Genomic DNA, 23,249 nt, shown 5'->3' on the forward strand with positions numbered 1-23,249 from the left:
GCCCAGGGAGGTGGTGGAGTCACCATCCCTGGAGGTGTTTAGGAAGAGCCTGGCTGAGGCCCTTGGTGCCATGGTTTTGTTGATCAGATGGTGCTGGGTGAGAGGTTGGACTTGATGACCTTGAAGGTCTTTTCCAACCTGGTTAATTCTGTGATTCTGTGAAGGGTAGGCTGAGGGGAGACCTCATTCCTCTCTACAGCTCCCTGAAAGGAGGTTGGAGACAGGTGGGGGCTGGGCTCATCTCCCAGGTTACAGGTGATAGATGAGAGGAAATGGCCTCAAATCACACCAGGGGAGGGCTAGGTAGATATTAGGAGAAATGTCTTCACTGACAGGGTCGTTGGGCACTGGGGCAGGCTTCCCAGAGAGGTGGTGGAGTCGCCATCGCTGGAGGTGTTTAATAGCTGTTTGGATGAGGAACTTAGGGAGATGGTCTAACTGCTGCGTGGCAGCGAGATGTTATGGTTGGACTCAATCATCTTAAGGTCTTTTCCAACCAGGCAATTCTGTGATTCTATCTTAAAGGTCTTTTCCAACCCAAGTGATTCAGTGGTTCCATGAAGCCCTTGCATACACACAAGGGTATTTGCTGGGCCCGTGTGGAGGGAGGTCGATTTGATGGGAGGTGGTTGAGTCACCAGCCCTGGATGTGGTGGTTGGGGTGAACCTTGTAGAGCAGGGTCATGGGTTGGACTTGGTGATCCTGAGGGTCTTGTCCAATCTGAATGTTTCTGTGATTCTTGCTCAGGGGGGTGAGGGAAAGACCAGTGCCATAAAAGCTGTTGGATTTAGCTTTGCCTGGGTAACTGGCAGAACCTCCATGCACAGGAATGTGAATCATGCACACTCCTAGGTGACTCATGTGTGAATGGGAAAAATGTCACCCGAAAACACTGTTATTTTCTGCTCCCCAGGTCCTGGTAGTTATATCCCTGGAAGCATTCCAGGTCAGGTTGGACAGGGATTCGAGCAACTCCATCGAGCTGAAGATGTCCCTGCTCACTACGGGGAGTTGAACTCTACAGATGGCCTTTAAAGGTCCCTTCCAACCCAAACCATCCTGTGACTACGATTTTTCTCTCGTCCCCCTGGCAGCCCACCCCAGCCCACTAGGGAAGGCGGCGGTGGTGGTGAAGGACAGAAGCCTGCGTCGGGAGAGCCCTGCAACAGCCGGGGGAGGGCTGGGGGAGGGCTGGCGTGGGTGGGGAAATCCTTCATCCAGCCCCCCCGGCTGCCAGCTGAACCTCCACAGCCACGGCGGACTTGCTCACACGGCTGGCTGCCAGCAGCTTCCTAAGGCACCACTTCTCGGTGTCGCGAAAGCAAACAAGCCCCAAATACCCACTCGGTTACCTGCACTCCTGGGTCCCCGGAGAATGGGAGCCAAAGGTGCAGGCACGGTGTGACAGGGTAGTGGGGTACGAGGGGCCGAGGCCGTGTGTACAGCACGTGTGTGGGAGGCCAGGACCCCGAGGCAGGGCCTGAAGGGGTTCAAGAGCAGTGTGACAGCCCCCGAGGCGCCCAGGCTGGAGCGACGAGGCCCGACGGGACCCCGGCGCCGCGCAACGCCCCGAGGGGCCGCCGGCACGAGGGGCCCGCCCCCGCCCTCGCCCCGCCCCCCGCCCCCGCCCCGCCCCCCGCCCCGGTCCCTGCCCACCCGCCGCGGGCAGGAGGCGGGGGAGGCAGTGACGCCGGGGCCCGTGCGGCGGCGGCTCCGCCCCACAAGGCCGGAGCCGAGACGGAAGACGCCGCCGCACAGGAGCCACCGACGTCTCCTCCTGCTGCCGGAGTCTGACATGGCGCTTTGAGCCCAGCCCCGGCCGTCCCGAGAGCCGCCGCTCCGCACGCCGCCGCAGTGCCCAGAGCAGCCACGTCCGCGCAGGCACCGGGCAGGGGGGGGAATGGGCAGGGCGAGCGGCGCTAGCCGGCGGGGCCGCTGCTAGGCGCCCGGCGGGCATGGCAGAGCGGTGCTAGGGACTCCCCCTTCCCGCCCGCGTCGCGCAGCTCGGCCGCGGCCCCGAGGTGAGCCGGCGGCGGGCGGGGGCTGCCGGGCGGGGCGGGCCGCGGCGCGGGAAGGAGGGAGCGCGGCCGCGCTAAAGCCGCCTCCCCGCCGCTTTGTCCTTCCAGGCCCCGTCGCCGCCGCCGCCCAGGAGCAGGGAGGCCGAGAGAGGAGCAGCGGGCGGCGCCCGGCCGCCGCAGCCCGCCATGGCCCACTCGCCCGTGGCGGTGCAAGTGCCCGGTATGCAGGTGAGCGCCGCGCCGGGCCCAACATGGAGGCCGCGGGCCCGGCCCCGGCTCCGGAAGCGGCGCTTGCGGCCCCGCCGGCTGCAGGCCGCCGCCGGAGCGCAGGGGCCGGGGGCCGGCGGGTGGGCGACGAGGGGCGGGTGGCGCGGCCTGGCCGCGGAGAGGCCTCCTTCGGCCTCGGGAGGAGCGCGGCCCGGAGCCGTTGCCGGGCCGGGGGTGCTCTGAGGCGAAGGGCGGCCCTGGAGGGCCCCGCTCCCTCGGCCTGCCCCGCGCCCTCGGCGCCGCGGCGGGCGGGGGGCCGCGTACCCGCAGCCAGCCCCTCGGGGGCGAAGGCTTCCCCCTGCCTGCCTCCCTCCCTCTTTCCCCTCTTTGTTCGGGGCTGGCCACTCTGCACACAGGAGCACGTAAGAGCTTCTAAACCCGATTAAAGACGAAATGAAGTTAATCGTAGGGCGTGTGGGTGTGCTGTAAATGACATATCAGGCTCGCTGGCGAGGAGAGCCTCCTTGCAGGGCTTCCCCACCAGGCTGCACTCGGTGCTGGGCCTGGGCTCCTCTAAGAGCTTGAGTTAGTGGAAAGGTGCTGAAAGCGAGGCCCAGGAGGGAGAGCACAGCGGCCGCCTGTCAGAACCCTGTCCGTCTCTGCGGCAGGGAGTGAGGCCTGGTGGCACTGCTGTGTGTTGGGGGTAAGTGCTTAGGGAGCAAACAAGCTTGTAGGTCACTGATTTTCATAGGGAAGTTGGAATACCTCTGCCTCTTTGTTCTTGTTCTGCTGGGCAAGCTCATCAAAGCTTGGTCAGAGGTCTGTGTCAAAGCTAAGGGAGCTGAACGCCAAACACGTTTTAGTGTTGATTGTTTGCTTGTCCAGACCCTGTTAGCTCAGTCAGTTGTGAGGTTTCCCTGCTGGGTTCGCCATACCTGTGTGACTTTGGAAGTTTTTTCAGTTCAAACCACGTAGGAGACTGTGTGTGTGAGAGAGATGTGCTGTAAACAGTTCAGGAGGTTTCAGACCCCGGTTTCTGGGTCAGGTATTTTCAAGAGTAGCACTGATGTTTCAGCAACACTGATTGCAATCCCCAGGTTTGGTTTCCTCTCTGATCTCTGACAATCTGCAATAGCTTAAATTTCCCTCAGCCTTCGACTTTATGTTGGTGCAGGAGGACCAAAACCACATTTCCTCAGCCTCCTTGTCCCATTACTGTGTCAGGGTTAGTGTTGCCTTGTGACATCCTGAAGAAGTGTTGTGCTGAAAGATTCAGAGCTTTAGCCTTGGCTGCTTTTTGACGTCTCTTGAGGGGTTTTGGTGTCTTTGCATTCAGAAGATTTTATCTTAAAATCCAAATTTGAGAATGTCTTAATTCTAGACCTGCTGACTGTATTCCTCTCCTGTTTTCTGTAGCTGCCCCATCAGCACAAAAAGACCTTGAAATTATGTCAGGTCCTGCTTTCTATTTTTATAGCAACAAACTTTATGTAATGGCCTACTCAGTTGCACAGCTAGGGTTGTTTCCACCCAGACTCCTTAATGTATATCTGTAGAGCATTTTTGACTGCCAGGTAGCTGCACAGCTGCACACAAAATGCATCTTTTTTTCCCCCTTGGTGACCTTTTTAATGGAGACTGTTACACAAGTCCTGAAGGGCTTAAAATACAAAGAAATAGAATTTGTGGTGAAATTACTCTGCTGACTCTTAATACAAGAAGAGTCATAATACACATTTGGGGGGGGTGTGTTTTAATTAGAAACCCCAAACCAACCCACCCCTTGGTCTAGAGGAGTGTGGTAGTTAGAGGTGTAAGGGTTGTTTCTTTGGGGGGAGGGGTGTGTGTGTGTTTTTTCTTTAAGGTAGTTGAATGATTCAGTGAGGACCATCCAGTGCTGATAAATGTGCAGTGTTAGAGTAAATGCATGGTGATTGATTGATTGATTGACTGACTGAAAAAAGCTCTTCCTGCATCACAGAAGAATCTGAGTACTCTTACAAGTTACATTAAAACCAGCAGAGTGGGGAGGTGTCTGTAGTGTCAGAGCCCTTGTTGTGCAGTCTGTTGAGGGAAGCATTTTATTGACTGTAACAGCTGGAAACTGAAATGCCCAAGCAGAATGTGTTAGAGGTTTGATGCTTTCAGTTTTATTGTGATCTTCTATTTTCCCTCTCATTTCATTGCACAGAAGATGCAGGAGTACTGGATGATGGAATTCCCACACTCCAAAAAGAGGACTCTGGCAGTTTAGCACCAAAGTATGACAGAGGCTTTTTGAGACTATTTTAAGGCCTTTCATTTTTGGAAGCATCAGGTTCCCTTAAAAAAAAAACCCCAAACCACCACCCACAAAAAATATCCAAACATGGAAAATTACAGAAAGTCACAGAGAGTTATTTTGGAGAACTTGGAGTCAGGCTTGTAGTCCCCTGGCAGCCAGGGAAGGCCCAAAGGTAGCATTATCTGTTGCCCTTATGAGTAGTTACAGAGCCATCTGTGTGCATGGTGGTTGTGTTCTGTTTGACCTGTCTTGTGTCCCTAGCAAAACCAACTTTTATACCTAGCAATTCTTGCCTGTGCAAACAACTTCCTAAGCACCTTCATTTCCCTCCCTCCTCTGGAAAGCCTCCACTTGATCCAGCTGTGTGATGCTGACTTACCCAGCTGCTAAATGTCAAAGCCCATCCAGTAAAATGGAAGTGTTTAGTGAAAGCTTCAAATGAGTGCTCTGAAGCTGAGCACCATGCTACCAAAGTGTGGCATTTTACAGAGCATCCAAGATGGGGCTGTTCAGCCTGGAGAAGAGAAAAGCTCTGGGGAGACCTTAGAGCAGCCTTCCAGTACCTGAAGGGAGAATACAAGAAGGCTGCAGAGGGACTGTTCCCAAAGGCTTGTGGTGATGGCATGAGGAGCAAGGTTTGAAATTAAAAAGAGAAGATTTAGATTAGATGTTAGGAGTAAGTTTTGCACCATGAGGCTGCTGGGACACTGGAACAGGTTGCCCAGGGAAGTGGTTGTGCCCCCATCCCTGGAGCTATTCCAGGAGAGGCTGGAGAGGGCTCTGGGCAACCTGATCCAGTAGAGGATGTCCCTGCTGAGTGCAGGGGGTTGGGCTGGGTGAGCTCTGAAGGTCCCTTCCAACCCAGACTGTTGTATGGTTCTGTGAGAGGGAAAAATGAAAGGTTGGTGGAGCTGTGTGAGCACAGTGAAGAGAGAAGTGTGCAGTGAGTTAGAGCATCAGGTGGGAGTGTTTGTTCAGTAGTGTCACTGTAACTGTGTTCCTTGTGTTAGCAATATTGCAGTGCTTTGAGATCTCACAGTGAGGAAGCTGTTCAGTGGGCCCTATGTCCAAGGAATCCTGTTGAGCTCACACACAGCATTTCTGCATGGGGCTTGCAAGGAGATGTTAGAGCCTGCCTGTGGTGTTCACCAGCACAGGACCTGTGCCAAGAACAGCACTGAAGTGAAGGGCTTGGCCTCCTAGGTGCTCCTTTTCCCTTGGCCAGCAGGCAGGTTGCATAGTTCAGAGGGGTGTTTGCTTCAGGTGATTGGAATGTTTCAAGGATGTCATTAATTTTTGGTTGCACTTCTGTCATGCAGTACCCCAAAACTTACTGCTCTCTTACTCATCTAAACACTTCTGGCTCTCTTTCTGATGGCTGTGCTGGTGTCTCCTGATCCTGTATGGCAATGGTCTTGAGTGCAGTTAGGGAGGCTGTTCAGACCTGATCTGCATCTATTTTTATTGGCATTTAGATTGTCTTGCAATAAAGAGCCTAACTTCCTCTAAAAGCAGAGCAGCCAGGAGCATGTGACCTGTCAGCCAGTGTACTCTGATTCACAGCTGAAGGCTTGCTGGATTAAAGACAAACTTGGATGTAAAGGTGAGCTTTGCTCTCTGTGCTGCCCGGGTGCTGCAGCCTGGTAGCTGGAGAGGTTCTTCCTGCAGCCTGCTCAGAGACAGAACAGTTCATGTGGCTCTTGGATGAGTATAGACAGAGTAAAGGAGAGGTAACGCTGCATTTTCATAGAACAATCTGGGTTGGAAGGGACCTACAAAGGTCATCCAGCCCAACCCCCCTGCAGGCAGCAGGGACATCCTCCACTGGATCAGGTTGCCCAGAGCTCTGTCCAGCCTCACCTTGAATGTCTCCAGGGATGGGGGCACAACTACTTCCCTGGGCAGCCTATTCCGGTGTTCCACCACCCTCACGGTGCAGAACTTGTTCCTAGCATCCAATCTAAACCTGCTGTAGTTTGAAGCCATTGTCCCTCATCCTGTCACTGCAGGCCTTTGGCAACACTCTCTGCAGCCTCCCTGTAGCCCCCTTCAGGTACTGGCAGGCTGCTATTAGGTCTTCTCCTCTTCAGGCTGAACAATCCTAGTGCCCTCAGCCTGTCCTCACAGGAGTCACCTCCAGGTCCCTGATCATCTTTGTGGCCTCCTCTGAGCTGGGGAGAAAAAGTTTTCTCTTGAGTTGGTGTACCTGTAGACTTGGGCTCTTCAGTGCCTAAAGCTAGTCTGGAACCTGAGGAGTTGTAGTTAGAAGAATGTGACTTCTACTGAGAGCAGATACCTGTGTGTTTAGAGGGTGGCACTGGAGGTGCTAAAACCTTCCAAGAAAGATCCACTCAAGGATCTGTTCATTTATTCCTCTCCTGGGAACTCAGCTGTGTCCAGGTGCTTCTACAGTGAATCTGGAAAGGCTTTGCACTTGTTTCACTTAGAGACATGGCTTTCCTGAAGGAAGTGAGGAAGGCTGAGACTGGCAGGTGCCAGGAGACTGCCACAGTGCCTAGAAGACAGTGATTTCTTAGGGTGAAGCTAGGATGGATTCCAGAGTTAGGTGATGAAGACCTTGTCCAAAGTCAAGCCCTTGATGTGTCGTGGGAGCCACAGTGCAGGCAGACTGCAGAAGATAGCTTTTGAAGACCTGTGCAGCCCATCCCTCTCCCCTGCTTGAAGCAGAAATGCATTCACATGTTCATGGAGTTCAGCACTGGGGCTGTTCCTTTCTTGGCTGCACTTGATGTAAAGCTGTGTGCTATCTAACAGCCTGAGCCAAGTTAGCAGGCTGCCTTGTCAGTTGAACTGGGCTCTTCCATCTCAGGCACTGTGAGGAGTTTCTGATCAGAAGGAAAAGTAGGGCTCAATTGTGCATGCACTGTCCTTCTGTTGGCAACAAAAGGAGGCTAGAGCAAGCTTTGGGGGTGTTTGGTAGCTGGGTAGGTATAATCACCTGGGATTCAGCAGACCCTGTTATCAGGCAGAAGGAAGGAACCCACAGCAGTCTCCTGCTAGCATTTCCTTGTGCAGATTTTCCAGTTTTATACTCACTGTAAGGGCACTGACCTGGAACTCAGAGGCAAATTGCTGAAGCTGCAAAGAGCACATCAGCTCAACTCCTCTCACCTGCTCTGCCCTTCTGTCTCTCTTGGGCAGAGGATAATTTCCCCAATTCATCAGCAGCCAGGCTTTTAACTTCCAAAAATATAGAATAGTTAACTCAATCCTGGGCCTTTGCTGTGGGCACTGATCCATGCTGGGTGCTTTTTGAAGCCCAGGCTCAGCTTTACAAGGTTTGGGCGAGGTTTATTTTTCTTTCCTCCTTTTTTCCAATCCACAGCAAGTAACAGCTCAGGAATACACTGCAATTTGTTGCTGAAGAATGCTACCATTGTTATTTGCATCTTTATCTTGAGGAGGGATTCTTTCTTTCTGGTAACTTTGTGGCACACCATGAGTATATCGTAGAATGATACTCAGAAGATTGAGTCCAACCCCCCCTGCCAGAGCAGGGTCACCCAGGGCAGGGCACACAGAACACATCCAGGTGGGGCTTGAAAGTCTCCAGAGCAGGAGACTCCACAACCTCTCTGGGCAGCCTGCCCCAGGGCTCAGCAGCCTCACACCAAAGAAGCTTCTCCTCATGTTGAGATGGAATTTCCTGTGATTGAGTTTGTCCATTGCCCCTTGTCCTGTCCCTGGGTATCACTGAAAAGAGGTTGGTTCCATCCTCTTCACACCCACCCCTCAGATACTTACAGACATTAATGAGATCCCCTCTCAGTCTTCTCTTCTCCAGGCCAACTAGCCCCAGGTCTCTCAGCCTGTGACTGAATGTGCCTCCACAGCAGTATTGGTCACATGAGACCAAAGAAGCATCTTAGTGAAGGCAGGCAAGAGGATTAGCTTCAGTATTCATTGTTGTGAAGGGCTTGCAGATGTGGTTCTCAGCCATCTGCACAAGTGAAGGGGTGAGGTTTTCAGGCTGTCAGTAACAGTGCTACCAGGTAGAAGACAGGATCAGGAACTCTTGAAAGTGATGAGGGGCTCTTGTTTTGCCCTTAGTTATTCTTAGGGGCTGCATTTAATTGGCAGGGATGAGTTTTGGCTGGGATGGGGCTGGAGATGAGCAGTACCAAGCTGGGTTTGTACCAGTTTTCTGACATGCTGTCCTTACTAGCTCCATGTATGTTGTTTCTGAAGAGATACAGAGCTGGTGAGGAGTCTATCCCAGCAGGACTCGCTGTTCCAAACCCTGCCATTTCTTTCTGACTTCCAATAATGGAAAGTCAAATTCCTTCCTCATGCTGCCTCACTACTCTTGACTCCATTTCAGAGCTGTCACTTGCTCTTTCAGTTGGAACTTCTGGCAGGTCTTCTAGAACAAGTCTGTTCTGCTGCTTAGCTGAGGATCACTAAGCACACTCCTGAGCTCTGAAGGAGACTTGGTTTTGTGGAGGGATGCCCTTCCAGTGGTACTCTCTGAAATCCACCCTGCCAGAGGGATTCTGCCACAGGCACCTGCTGGAGAGAGTCCAGCAGAGAGCCACGAAGCTGCTGCAGGCAGTGGAACATCTCCCTGTGAGGACAGCTGAGGGAGCTGAGGCTCCAAGCCCGAGCAGAGGAGCCTGAAGTCTGCCCTCATTGCTCAGGGATGTCCAAGGACAGCACAAGGGGCACTGGGGCAAGCTGGAGCAGAGGAGGGAAAACTGTCCCTGTGAGGGTGCTGAGCCCTGGAGCAGGCTGCCCAGAGAGGTTGTGGAGTCTCCTGCTCTGGAGACTTCCCAAACCCTCCTGGATGTGTTCTGTGTGCCCTGTCCTGGGTGATCTTTGTGATCTCTTGAGGTCCCTTCCAACCCCTACCATGCTGTGATTGCAGGCCAAATACCCAGGGAAAAGGCCTCCAGTAACAAAGCAGTGACAAGCTGACAGCACCTTGCTGATCTCATTCTTCCTTGGGTCTTGCACATGTGGCTTTGCAGGGGTAGGCTGTGCTGATTGGGTGCGTGGCTTGGGAAGAAGCCTGGCTCCAGCTTGGATCTTTATGAAGTAAGCTTTGCAGAAGTGTGTAGGTGACACTTGGAGGTGTCAGGCCAGGCCTGGGTTTGCATGGCCTTGGCTGAGGCACCGTAGTGTGGAAGAGCTCTCTGCTGGGAGCTGCCTTGGTTCTGCAGGGACTCAGGGGGCATCAGTGAAAGAGAACAGAGAAGGAGAAAAGTAATCTGCAGTTTTCACCCATGAGCTGGGGAGGAGGGAGTCTGTGGGTCTAGGGTGGCTTCACTGCTTTCAGGAGCCATGTGTTCAGTCCTGAAGAACATGAAGTATTTCCTGTTTCCCCCCTGGTTCCAACTCTGCAGGCTTGCCTTTCAACTGGGGGTGCTGAGGGGTGCTGAGCTGCTTTGCTGGGTGTGCTTTGCTGGATGTCAGGCTGTAGTTCAGTGCAGGCTTCTGTGTTGGGAGCTGAGCACAGGGTAGGAACACCACTTTACAGCACAAAATGACTAGGAGTAGTGTAAAGCAAGGTATGACACCCTGAATGTGCTCTGATGTGAGTGAATCAAAGCCATGGAACTGTGAGGGGAGCAGGATCACCTTGCTGGTGAGCTCTCACCTAGGGAAGGGCCATCTGGCAAGCAGTTGTGGCAAGAGCATTTTCCCATCCCTGCAAGCTTTGTTCCAGCCTAGTTGGCAAGAAGAAGCTGAATTTTTTTCCAGGGTGTTTCTCTTCCTCCCCTCCCCCTCCCCATGCCTTTATGTAATGAGATGCTTTGCCCTGTTGGGTAGGAGCTGCAGAGCAGTTGCAAAAGGGCTTTCCTGCAGCAGGCAGGTGCTTGCTGGCAGGGAGGCTTCTTGCTGCCTTTTGGAGCTGCATTTCAGTTCCAGGTTTTTTCCCCTGTGTGCTCCTCGTGGCTTCAGGGGCAGTGTGATTGCTAGGACCAAGGGCCTGTGGTGCAGTGCAGAGCACAGCTTTCTAGCCTTGGGGAGAGGGCAGCAGTCTTCCTTTCTCAGAATGGTCCCTGCCAAAGCTGAAGGAGTGGTGTGATGTCCTCTAGCCATGGCTTCCCCCTTGGGCTTCGCTGCAGGCAGTGGTTGTGCCTGGAGACTTCTCTGTGGTAAATAAACTTGGGGTCTGCTCTCTAACTACACTGTGTTCTGGAGCCATCCTTTTCCAGCTAGCATTGTTCTACTGTGTGGCCTGTAAATAAGTAATAACTACTTCAGCAGAGACATTTAACAAAGAGAAATGTGCTTCAACTTCAGGGCTGGCTGTTATTTATGGGGAAAACTGGAAGGTAAAAGCTGTATCATATCCTGGGCTGCAGCCAGAGCAGGGTGGGCAGCAGGGCAGCAGAGGGGGTTCTGCCCTTTGACTCTACCCAGACATCTCCTCCAATCCTGCCTCCAGCACTGGTGTCCCCAGCAGAAGGAGGACACAGAGCTGCTGGGGTGAGGCCAGAGGAGGCCACAAAGGTGATCTAAGGGCTGCAGCAGCTCTGCTGTGAGCACAGGCTGAGGGAGCTGGGGGTGTGCAGCTTGGGGAGGAGAAGGCTCCAGGGGGACCTCAGAGCTGCCTGCCAGGACCTGAAGGGATCCTGCAGGAAGCTGCAGAGAGACTTTTGCTGAGGGGGTCTGGAGCCAGGCCAAGGGAGAATGGTTTGGAGCTGAGGCAGAGCAGGGTTAGAGTGGAGCTGAGGAGGAAGCTCTTCAGTGTGAGGCTGGGGAGACTCTGGCACAGGCTGCCCAGAGTGGTTTTGGATACCCCTTCCCTGGAGGTGTTCAAGGTCAGATTGGATGAGGCTTTCAGCAACATGTTGTAGCTGAGAGATGTCCCAGCCCATGGCAGGGGCTTGGGATAGATGATCTCTGAGGTCCTTTCTTTGGTTCTAACTTGTGGCTCCTAACACAGAGCAGTGAGGAGGGCTGTGCAATTGCTGAGGCGGATGCCATTTCTAACCTCTAAACAGGAGGAGACTGCTCCAAGTGCTGCAGTGAGCTGGTCTCTGGCTGGCAGAATTGTGCTGTAGCTGTTCCTTTAAATGGGTGAGGCGAAAATGAAGCCCCACCCTGTGCTGATAAGCAGCCTGCTTGCAGAGGGGAGAAGCGTCCTGCTAGCAGTAGGCTGAGCTCAGGCAGGCTGAGTTCTCCCTGCTCCATGTGGCTTTTGGGATCTGCCTGCAGCTGGGGTTTTTCCAAAGCAGTTGATAGCATGGAGAGTACAAAGGTGCTTCAGCCAGGAGGGATCACAGGAGTGCCCTCTCCTGACCCTGGTCCAGGTGAGCAGGCAGCTAGGGCACTGAGGTGGGGTGGTGAGCCACTCAGCAGGCTCTTGTCCTGGTGCTCAACAAATGAGATGGAATTGCTTTTGCAAGACCAGCAGAAGGGAGCTGGGATGCTCTGGATGCTGGAGCGTGTCCAGAGCAGGGCCAGGAGGATGATCAGAGGGCTGGAGCACCTCTGCTGTGAGGACAGGCTGAAGGAGTTGGGGCTGTTCAGTCTGCAGAAGAGAAGGCTCCCAGGTGACCTCATTGTGGCCTTCCAGTATCTGCAGGGGGCTACAGGAAGGCTGGGGAAGGACTGCTCAGGATCTCAGGGAGTGATAGGACTAGGGGGAATGGAATGAAGCTGGAGGTGGGGAGATTGAGGCTGGAGGGGAGGAGGAAGTTCTTCCCCATGAGAGTGGTGAAGCCCTGGAATGGGTTGTGCAGGGAGGTGGTCGAGGCCCCATCCCTGGGGGTGTTTAAGCCCAGGCTGGATGAGGCTCTGGCCAGGCTGATCTAGTGTGGGGTGTCCCTGCCCATGGCAGGGGGGTTGGAACTAGATGATCCTTGTGGTCCCTTCCAACCCTGAATGATACTGTGATACTATGATACAACCTGTTGGTTTCATCATAGACTTACAGGTTGGCTTAGGTTGGACAGCAGAGATCAGCTACTCCAGCCCCCCTGCCATGGGCAGGAGAACCTTTCTTGAACTGACTTCTGCCTGCATCTGAGACTCTCCACCTTGAGCAGTCTGGTCTAGTGGAAGGAGTCTGTGGAGGGAGAGGAGTGTGGTCCTCTAGTCTGCACATTTGGAGTGCTGTGTCCAGTTCTGGGCTCCCCAGCTCAAAAAGGACTACTGGAGAGAGTCCAGCACAGGGCCTCTGAGATGCTGAGGGGTCTAAAACAGCTCTCACCTGAGGAGAGCCTGAGAGAGCTGGGGCTGATTAGCCTGGAGAAGAGGAGGAGGCTGTTGCTCCCTACAGCTACCTGAAGGGGGGTTGTAGCCAGGTGGGGGTCAGCCTCTTCTCCCAGGCACCCAGTGATAGAAGGAGAGGACACAATCTCAAGCTGTGCCAGTGGAGGTTCAGGCTGGATGTAAGGAGGAAATTCTTCCCAGCAAGAGAGATTGGCCATTGGGCTGTGCTGCCCAGGGAGGTGGTGGAGTCCCCATCCCTGGAGGTGTTTCAGATAAGACTGGATGAGGCCCTTGGTGCCATGGTTTAGCTGATCAGGTGGTGCTGGGTGAGAGGTTGGCTTGATCATCTTGAAGGTCTTTCCCAACCTGGTTAATCCTGTGATCTTTAAGGTCCCTTCCAACCCAAACCACTGTAGGATCTTTCTAGCTGCAGACCATTTAGCCAGTTGAGTCTTGTTCAGAATGCAGTGCAGCCCTGGACATTCAGTGAGTGCTCCTTCCCCCCCAGTCCTGCTGACAGCTTTGGCAGGCATTGCTGTGAGCAGACTGCAGGTTGTGCAGATGCATGCAGGGCTTTGGGGATGCTTTTAGCAGGTCCTGGGTAGGTTAAGAGGAGGATGGAAGCAAAGGGAGGGCAGCTCAGTGGCATGGGAAGCTTGGGGGTTGTTTTGCTCAGAGTCCTCTTCACAAATGACTTGTGTGAAGTGTTGTTAGTGCCTGGCTCCAGGAGCAAGGCTTTGGGAGCAGGGTTATGATTCCTTCTCTTTGCTTATTCGTGCTGTTCCCTCATGCTGTGTGAGCCCAGAGAAGGAAGGGCTGGGAATAGAAGCAGCAAGTTCAGGCATTTCCATTTTCAGCACAAAGTGCACTTGACAGCTTGCATCTGCTGCAGGGCAGGGATGGTGTGAAGGTGAAGGAGATTCTCTGCTTACAAATCTGCCAGGGGCTGGGCTGGAATGCTGGGGTTGGACAGCCAGAGGGATTTTTGAGCAGCTCACCTCCCTTACAATCATGGAATTTTTAGGGCTGGAAGGGACCTCAAGGCTCAGCCAGTCCCAACCCCTGCCATGGGCAGGGACACCTCACACCACAGCAGGTTGCTCACAGCCACCTCCAGCCTGGCTGCAAACACCTCCAGGCAGGAGGCTTCCACCACCTCCCTGGGCAACCTGTGCCAGGCTCTCACCACCCTCATGGGCAACAACTTCTTCCTCACAGCCAAGCTCAATCTCCCCACTTCTAGTTTTGCTCCACCCCCTCCCCCAGTCCTATCCCTCCCTGACACCCTCAAAAGTCCCTCCCCAGCTTTCTTGGAGCTCCCTGCAGATCCTGCAAGGCCACCAGAAGGTCTCCTGGGAGCCTTCTCCTCTCCAGCCTGCACAACCCCAACTCTCTCAGGCTGTCTCCAGAGCAGAGCAGCTCCAGCCCTCTGCTCCTCCTCGTGGCCCTGCTCTGGACACCTTCCAGCCCCTCCAGAGCCTTCCTGGCACAGAGGCTCCAGAGCTGGCCCCAGAGCTCCAGCTGTGGTCTCAGCAGAGTGGAGCAGAGGGGCAGAATCCCCTCCCTGGCCCTGCTGGCCACACTTCTCTTGCTGCAGCCCAGGCTCTGCTTGGCTCTCTGGGCTGCAAGTGCTCCCTGCAGGCTCCTGCTGAGCTTCTCCTCCCCCAGCACCCCCAAGGCCTTTCTCCAGAGCTGCTCTCAAGCCAGCAGCTCCTTCAGCTGCTCCTCCCCAGCCCTGTTCTCCAGACCCTTCACCATGCCCTTCTCTGGCCATGCTCCATCCCCTCAATGTCCTCCATGGAATGAGGGCCCAAAAGCGAACCCAGTATTCAATGTGTGGTCTCAGCAGTGCCCAGTGCAGGGGCCTGCTCCCTGCCCTCCTCTTGCTGGCCACACTGCTGGAGCTGCAGCAGTGGTGTATGGCAGCAGGGCCACTAAAACCTGATCAGAAGAAAGCCACATAGTGTTAGTTTTTTGGCTTATTTTTGCTTGTTTCCTACTGAAGATCTCCAGGTTCTCACTCAAAATGCTGAGTCTGGGCCTTGTCAGGTTGAGGAAACTCTTCATGAAGTGTGTAATGGAGGTCAGGTCCCATTTAAGGACAGCAAAGCTCAGATCTGCTTTTTGAGCCTGCTGTGACTTGCCCCAAATGGTAGGGCTTGGAAGGGACCTCTGGAGGGCATCCAGTCCCACCCCTGCCAGAGCACAGGAATGTGTCCAGGTGGGTTTCCAAAGTCTCTAGAGAAGGAGACTCTGCAGCCTGCTCCAGGGCTCTGCCACCCTCAAAGTAGAGCAGTTTGTGCTCATGGTGAGGGGGAACCTCCTGTGTTCCAGGCTGTGCCCATTGTCCCTTTTCCCCTCAGGGAGCAGCACTCACAGAGCCCAGCCCCATCCTCTTGACCTCCACCCTTCAGATGTTGATCAGCATCGAGAGGGCCTCAGCTCAGTCTTCTCTTGTCCATGCTACACAGCCCCAAGTCTCTCAAGCCTTTCCCCCTCCCAGGGATGCTTCAGGCCCCTCAGCACCTTTGTGGCCTCCACTGGACTCACTAGTAGTTCCCTGTCTCTGCTGGGCTGAGGAGCCCAGGGCTGGACACTATCCAGCAGGTGGGGCCTCACCAGGGCACAGCAGAGGGGCAGAAGCACCTCCTTCAGCCTGCTGGCCTCTCTTCCTCATGCCCCCCAGACTAAAGTGGGCTGCCTTGTCCACAGTGCAGCTGGCTGATGGTGACCTTGTCCACCAGCACTCCCAGCCCTTCCTCCACAGAGCTGCTTCCCAGCAGGCACCCCCTCAGCTGTGCTGCTGCAAGGGATGTTGTTCCTCCCCAGGTACAGGAGCCTGCACTTGCCCATGCTGAACTTCTCCTCAAGCCTCCCAGCCTGTCCAGGCCTGGCTGGGTGCCAGCACAGCCTGGGTGTCAGCCACCCCTCCCAGCTTGGTGTCCCCAGCAAGCTGCTGAAGGTGCACTCTGGCTCTTCATCCAGGTCCTAGATGAAGGTGTTGACCAAGCCTGGGCCCAGCTTGCCAGTGTGGCAGCTTGGTACTTCATACAATGAAATTGTGGTGCTGGTAGGACAGTTTTCTCTTCAGCATGTGTCAGACAGCTGCAGGAAGCAGGGCAGCAGAGGCTTCACTGTGCTAGCTGAGTCTTGCCCAGCACTGCAGGGCAGCAATCGCAGCTGGGCTGCAGGTGGAGGTTGCTGAGAGGCAGGAGTGTGTGCGCAGGGTGGAGGAAAAGCCCATCTCCAGGTTGCACCTTTGGGCTGGGTGTCTGCTTTTTCCCTCCAAGTTCTGCTGGGTCTGAGCCTGCATCACCTGCAGCCTCTTCGCTGTGTGTGCACACAGGCCTGGGGGCTGTTGGTGTGCTTCAGCTGTAACAGGGTTGTAAAGGAGCAGTGGTGGGAGGAGGAGGTGGGGAGGAGCTGCAGGACTCTTTTGCTCCCTGTGGGGGGTGTGTGTGACTGTAAATTGTTAGAGAATGTGTGGTGTGTGCTACTGGGTGTGCTTGAGAGCTGAAACCACCTGCAGGTGGTGCCTGGAAAGAGACAAGAGAATCACAGGATGGTAGGGGCTGCACTGAGTCTCACCCCTGCCAGGGCAGGGCACACAGGACACAGCCAGGTGGGACTTGAAAGGCTCCAGAGCAGGAGACTCCACAGCCCCTCTGGGCAGCCTGCTCCAGGGCTCAGCAGCCTCACAGCAAAGAAGTTTCTCCTCACATTGATGTGGAACCTCCTGGGTTGCAGTTTGTATGGTTGCTCCTTGTCCTATCACAGGACACCAGTGAAAAGAGGCTGGCCTCTTCTTGCCCCCCACCCTGCAGGTGTTTACAGACATTCATCAGATCCCCTCCCTGCCTTTCCTCTCCAGACCAAACCTGTGCAGCAAATGCATCATGAATGCAGCCATGCCTCATCAAACCTCAACCCAGTGTGAGAGCTGTGGCTTCACCACTGCTGAGCACAGGGGCAGGATCCCTGCCCTGCTCCTGCTGGCCACACCATTGCTGCTCCAGGCCAGGCTGCTGGTAGCCTTCTTGGCCAGCTGGGCACCCCCTGGCTCATGTTCAGCTGGCCATCAGCCAACACCCCCAGGTCCTTTGTTGTTGCTCTCCTGTTGCAGCTGTACTGGCCAAGAGGATGCTGTGGTGGTTTAGGCTAGGGGGTTTGATCTGGGGCTTCTGAGCAGGTGGTTGGGTGAGATGGGCTCCTGAGGTCCCTTCCAAGCTGAGTTATGCTCTGATCCTGTGACTGTTTATACACATGAATGGACCCATACAGATGGCCAGGGCCTGTGGTTGTGTAAGGGAGGAGGAGAGATTCTGCTGGTTCTGGGGACTTGAGCATCTCCCCTGTGAAGAGAGCCCTGGGGCTGTTGTGTCTGGAGAGGAGAAGGCTGAGAGGGATCTGATCAATGCCTATCAATGGCTGGGGGGCAAGGGGAGGGGGCCAAGCTCTTGTGGGTGGTGCACAGCAGTAAGCCAAGGACCAATGGATACAAACTGGAACACAGAAGGTTTCAGCTCAACATGAGGAGAAACTTCTTTGGTGTGAGGGAGCTGAGCCCTGGAGCAGGCTGCCCAGAGAGGCTGTGGAGTCTCTGGACACCTTCAGAACCCCCCTGGATGCATTCCTGTGCAGACTGCCCTGGGTGATGCTGCTGTGGCAGGAGCTTGGACTGGGTGAGCTCAGGAGGTCCCTTCCAACCTCTAATGTTGTGTGATCACTAGCACAGGCTGTGGGGTTGTGGCCTGGTGAAGTGCTGGAGCTGCTGAGCTCTGCAGAGGCCTTGCAAGAGGGCTGCTGCTGGAGCTGGCCAGGCTGGAGCTGGCTGTGCCAGTGTGCCTCTGCTTGGCAGACCTGCTGCTGCTTTTGTCTGTGCAAACAGGCCTGGGGAGAGCAGGAGCTTCTCTGCCTGCTTTGTCTGCTGAGAGGTGTTGGGAGAGGTGGTGGTGGAGGCCATGCAGTGTCTGTTGTGCTATCTGCTGCCCAGCAGAGTCCTCAGAGGAACCACTTTGGTTTGCTTTGTTTCTCTTAAACAACCACAAGCATTTGTGCAGGCAGCTTTTGCCATGCAGGGCAGGATCAGGGGTGGCAGCTGGGGCCTCTGCTCAGGAGTGTTAGATAGTGTTGAGACCTCTGAGTTTGTACCAGAGCAGAGCTCAGCTGGGAGTGTGCTGTGAGAGCTGCTTGGTGTGTGTTGGAGGGGTGCAGGCAGTTCAGTTTGTGTGAGCTTTATCTCCACCCTTTGCCACAGCAGGAGGGGGATAGGCAACCTGATCTCATGAAAAGTGTCCCTGCCCATGGCAGGGGGTTGGAACTGGATGATCCCTGAGGTCCCTTCCAACCCTGACAATTCCAGGATTGCTTCACAACAGAGACCCATAGAAGTGTTTGGGTTGGGCAAGCTCTCTAAGATCATCCAGTCCAAGCACCACCCTGAGTGCCATGGCCACTAAACCATTCTGTCTGCTCACCTCTGGTCAAACAAACTGCTTGTAGAACAGCAGCCCTGTCAAACAGTCCCTTGGAAGGCAAGGCAATTGGAACAGCTTCAACACAGCTTAAAAGACAGCTTTAGAACAAAGAGTGGGCTGGGAAAGAGCTTTGCTGCTGCCTCTCTCAAAGGACATGATCCCCCTCTGAGCTGCTCAGAAATACCTGCCCTGCTCCTCCAGGGTCCTGCAGTCAGCCTTGGTGGATAGCAGGAGCTGTCTAAAGCTGACTGCTTGCTGGGAGAGGATTTGCTCAGAATAGAAGGATGTGACTCTTCCCTCTAGCAGCCCTGCACAGTTTGTTCTCCTCCGATGCCCCTCTGTTCCACCTCTCCCTCCTGGGGATCTACCTGGAGTTCCACAGTGGTGGAGAGTCCATCTGTTCCTCTCCCTGTACTGCAGCACTCCCATTAATGGCCTTAGGACTTGTTGCAAGTTCAAATAGGGTTTAAGGCTCTGATTCACCTGAAGTAGCTTGGAGGAGAGTTTGGAGGCCTGGCTTGTGTGGTTGGTGAGAGGGAAGAGGGTGTAGAGGATTGTGTGCACCCAGGAGCCCAGAGGCTGTACTGCTTAAGGCTAGTCTCCAAGCAAAGCCCAAGTTCCACAGCTTCACAGATTGCACTGGGTTGGAAGGGACCCTCCAAGGTCACCATGTCCAAGCCCTGCAGGCAGCAGGGACAGCTCCAGCCAGAGCAGGCTGCACAGGGACACAGCCAGGCTGAGCTTGGATGGCTCCAGGCATGGAGCCTCAAGCACCTCCCTGGGCAGCCTGTGCCAGTGTCTCACCACCCTCCCTGTGCAGAGCTTCCTCCTGATGACCAACCTACCTCTGCCCTGCTCCACTTTCAAACCCTTGTCCCTTGTCCTGTCCCCACAGCCCCTTCTGAACAGTCCCTCCCCAGCTGCCTGCAGCTCCCCTGCAGACAGTGAAACCTTGTCCTTTGAGTTCATCAAGCACTTGTGAAGGGCTGGCTGAGCTGCCTAGGCTTGTGATTAAATTGTTGGTTCTCTGCTGTGTCTGGAAGTGTCAGACAGGTTTCAGCTCAGCAGCAGCTGCTAGTTAGCCTCAGTGATTTCTGGGCTCTCAGCTGCCAAGGTCTCCAAAGGAGATTAGCATTGTAGGGTTACTGACAGCTTTTGCTAGGCCTCTCTCAACTCTGCTGTTTGTTGGGGGGTGTCTTTGTTGGCTGGAAGGGGAGAGCTCTCAGGTAACTTCCCCTTACTGCAATTAATGTGGTCTAGGAACACCCTTAGGTGGGGAGCAGCCTAACTAGCAGCAGGGACAGGCTGGGTGCCAGTGCTTGCTACTTCTGCCACATCTCTCCCTACAAGAAGGTTTTTCAACACCTGTGAGTATAGATTTGAAAGCCCTAAAGAGATTTGCAAGTTGTTGTTGTTTTTTTTTTCTTAGAAATGAACAAAGCACAAAATGAGAGAAGTGTTTGGGTTGGAAAAGGCCTCCAAGACCACCCACAACAACCAGCACCCAACCCCTCCATGGCCCAAGAGCCATGGCCACAGGGTTCTGGAACGCCTCCAGGGATGGGGGCTGTGCCAACCCCTGACCACTCTTGCACCAAAGACATTTTTCCTCATCTCCAGCTGAAGGCTCCCCTGGCACAACTTCAGCCATTTCCTGGCCTTCAGTCACCTGATGCAGGGCAGAAGAACCCAACTCCAGCTCACTGCAACCTCCTTTCAGGGAGCTGTAGAGAGTGATGAGGTCTCCCCTCAGGCTCTTCTCCAGGCTGAACAACCCCAGATCATGGAATTGCCAGGGCTGGAAGGGACCCCAAGGCTCAGCCAGTCCCAAGCCCCTGCCATGGGCAGGGACACCTCACACCACAGCAGGTTGCTCACAGCCACCTCCAGCCTGGCTGCAAACACCTCCAGGCAGGAGGCTTCCACCACCTCCCTGGGCAACCTGTGCCAGGCTCTCACCACCCTCATGGGCAACAACTTCTTCCTCACAGCCAAGCTCAATCTCCCCACTTCTAGTTCTGCTCCATCCCCCCCAGTCCTATCCCTCCCTGACACCCTCCAAAGTCCCTCCCCAGCTTTCTTGGAGCCCCCTGCAGATCCTGGAAGGCCACCAGAAGGTCTCCTGGGAGCCTTCTCCTCTCCAGACTGAACAGCCCTAAGTGAACCCAATGTTCAATGTGTGGCCTCAGCAGTGCCCAGTGCAGGGGGTTGCTCCCTGCCCTCCTCCTGCTGGCCACACTGCTGGAGCTGCAGCAGTGGTGTATGGCAGCAGGGCCACCTTTAGGCAGCTGGGAGGTTTCCTGGTCGTTTTGGTGAGGTTCTGTCTAACTAAAAGGCTTCTGAGCACCCCCAAGCCCTCCTGTGCAGGGCTGCTCTCAATCTCACCACCTCCAGCCTGGGTTGCTGAGGGCTCTTCTGTTCCAGGTGCAGCACCCTGCACCACCAGCAGGCTTGCATCAGGTGAATGTATTTCCTGCCCACTGAGTTCCAGTTCAGCCATTAATTACAGACATGCATTATGCAATTAAGTGAAAGGTAAAGGAGCCCGAGCATGGAGGGAGTCAGGTACAAAAGTCATTTCACTTTCTATGTTCCACCACTGTAGAATGGAAGGATGGAGCTGCTCTTCATATTCATCTTCTTGGTGCAGTAATGCAGGAGAAGGGGAATGCAGCAGCACTAACAGCATCACCCAGGCAGAGAAGCCTGAGCCTGATAGCTGGCCTTAGTCAGATGAAACATCTCATCCAGTCATGCAGTGTGGAGCCAGCTGTGAAGGGCCTGCAGCACCCAGTGATTGCCAGTGCATTCCCACAGCTGCTCAGGTCCAGCATCCTCAGGGCAGCTACAGGTGCTGGCAAGCCATCCAACGAGGGGCAAGGGCTTTGAGCTGGGAGAGGGGAGGCTGAGGCTGGAGAGGAGGAAGGAATTGTCGAGAGTAAGGCTGGGGAGGCACTGGGAGAAGGCTGTGGCTGCCTTCCCCCTGAAGGTGTTCAAGGCCAGGCTGGATGAGGCTCTGAGCAACCTGCTCTGGTGTGAGGTGTCCTCACCATGGCAGGGGGTTGGAACTGGATGATCCTGGAGATCCAACCCAGCCCACACCATGACCCTATGAAAAGGGACTGAGTGCTGTTCAGAGAAGGAATAAGAAGGCTGAAGCAGAATATTGAAGCAAGGGTGTTGATCAGGACTGGCTGGTAACACCCAAGCATGCCAGAAAAATGGGAGCACAGCAGCAGGCAGCACAGCACTGCTGAGGACACCCACTCTGCTGAGTAACTACACTGGTTAGTACACAAACAGCTTCCATTTCTCAGCTCCATTTGAGCAGCCCTGCAGAGAAGGCCTTGGGGGTGCTGGGGGGGAGAAGCTGGGCAGGAGCCAGCACTGGGCACTGGCAGCACAGAAGGCCAAGGGCAGCCTGGGCTGCATCCAAAGCAGTGTGGCCAGAGCTGGAGAGAGGATCCTGCCCCTCTGCTCTGCTCTGGGGAGACCTCACCTGCAGGGCTGGGGCCAGCTGTGGGGCCTCAATGCAAGAGAGACTTGGAGCTGATGGAGAGGGTCCAGAAGATGCCATCAAGATGATCAGAGGGGAGGAGAGCCTCCCCTGTGGGGCCAGGCTGGAAGAGTTGGGGCTGTTCAGCCTGGAGATGAGAAGGCTCCAGGGAGACCTGCAGCAGCCTCCCACTATCTGAAGGGCTCCAGGAGAGCTGTGAGGGATATTTTCACAGGGGCTTGTAGAGCTAGACTGAGGGACAGTGGTTTGAAATTAGACAAGAGGAGACTGGGATTGGATGTGAGGTGTAGGGTCTGCAGCAGGAGGCTGCTGGAACACTGCAGCAGGCTGCCCAGGGAGGTGGTTGAGGCTCCATCCCTGGAGATAATCCAGGTCAGGCTTGGTGGGGCTCTGGGCAACCTGATGTGGTGGAGGATGTCCCTGCTGCCTGCAGAGGGGGTTGGGCTGGATGAGCTCTGGAGGTCCCTTCCAACCCAGACCATGCCATGGTTTCAGGATTACTCTTGAGGAGAGCAATCATTTGAGCTAAGGCAGCTCAGCTGCTGCAGCACTGGGCACTGGCACTGCCAAGGGTACCCTCCACAGCCAAGGTTTTGTTTCTTGAGCTGTGATGGAATGGAATGTGATGATGGAATGAAGCTGGAGGTGGGGAGATTCAGGCTGGAGGTGAGGAGGAAGTTCTTCCCCATGAGAGTGGTGAAGCCCTGGAATGGGTTGTCCAGGGAGGTGGTTGAGGCCCCAGCCCTGGAGGTGTTTCAGCCCAGGCTGGATGAGGCTCTGGCCAGGCTGATCTAGTGTGGGGTGTCCCTGCCCATGGCAGGGAGGTTGGAACTAGATGACCCTTGTGGTCCCTTCCAGCCCTGACTGATTCTATGGTAACTGCAAGCAAAGGGCAGCATGGCACGAGGAGGCAAGTGCAGACTCTCTGCTTCCCCTGCTGTGAACATCTGCAGACACAGCTGGAGACCACAGATGAAGTCTGGGGCTCCCTTCCAGCCCCAGCCATTCTAGGATGAATCTGGATGATGTGCTCCTTGGGGAGTAATGAGGGTGGTAGCTTGGAGGCACAGTGAGCGTTGTGTTTCATTGCCCCCTTCCTTTTGTGCCTAGAACCACAGGGCAGACCCCGAGGAGCTCTTCACCAAGCTGGAGCGCATCGGCAAGGGCTCCTTCGGGGAGGTCTTCAAAGGCATCGACAACCGCAGCCAGCAGGTGGTGGCCATCAAAATCATCGACCTGGAGGAAGCTGAGGATGAGATAGAAGACATTCAGCAAGAGATAACTGTGCTCAGCCAGTGTGACAGCCCCTACGTAACCAAGTACTATGGATCCTATCTAAAGGTAAGGTGCAGCACCCGGCTGGGCTGAGTGCAGCTCGGAGAAATCAGACCCCGAGCAGGCTGCCCTTGCCCGGCGGCTTGCGGCTTGGGGGCTGCCCTTGCCCGGCGGCTGGCGGCTGGGGGCTGCCCTTGCCCGGCGGCTGGGGGCTGCCCTTGCCCGGCGGCTGGCGGCTGGGGGCTGCCCTTGCCCGGCGGCTTGCGGCTTGCGGGCTGCCCTTGCC

At 55.2% G+C, this 23,249-nt stretch overlaps 1 protein-coding gene across 1 annotated transcript in view; it reads left to right on the forward strand.

The window, feature by feature from the left end:
* Positions 1-1,899: 1,899 nt before the first annotated feature.
* LOC137453890 (serine/threonine-protein kinase 26) overlaps positions 1,900-23,249 on the forward strand; it is a 41,255-nt gene continuing 19,905 nt past the window's right edge. Inside the window, exons 1-3 of the mRNA XM_068163572.1 lie at positions 1,900-2,022; positions 2,128-2,247; positions 22,799-23,029. Coding sequence (XP_068019673.1) covers positions 2,206-2,247; positions 22,799-23,029 — 273 coding nt within the window. The 5' untranslated portion in view covers positions 1,900-2,022; positions 2,128-2,205. The remainder of the gene's footprint in view (positions 2,023-2,127; positions 2,248-22,798; positions 23,030-23,249) is intronic.

Source organism: Melanerpes formicivorus, unplaced genomic scaffold (genome assembly GCF_026170545.1).
Source record: "Melanerpes formicivorus ecotype bairdi unplaced genomic scaffold, bMelFor1.0.p_v2 SCAF_73, whole genome shotgun sequence".
Classification (NCBI taxonomy): domain Eukaryota; kingdom Metazoa; phylum Chordata; class Aves; order Piciformes; family Picidae; genus Melanerpes; species Melanerpes formicivorus.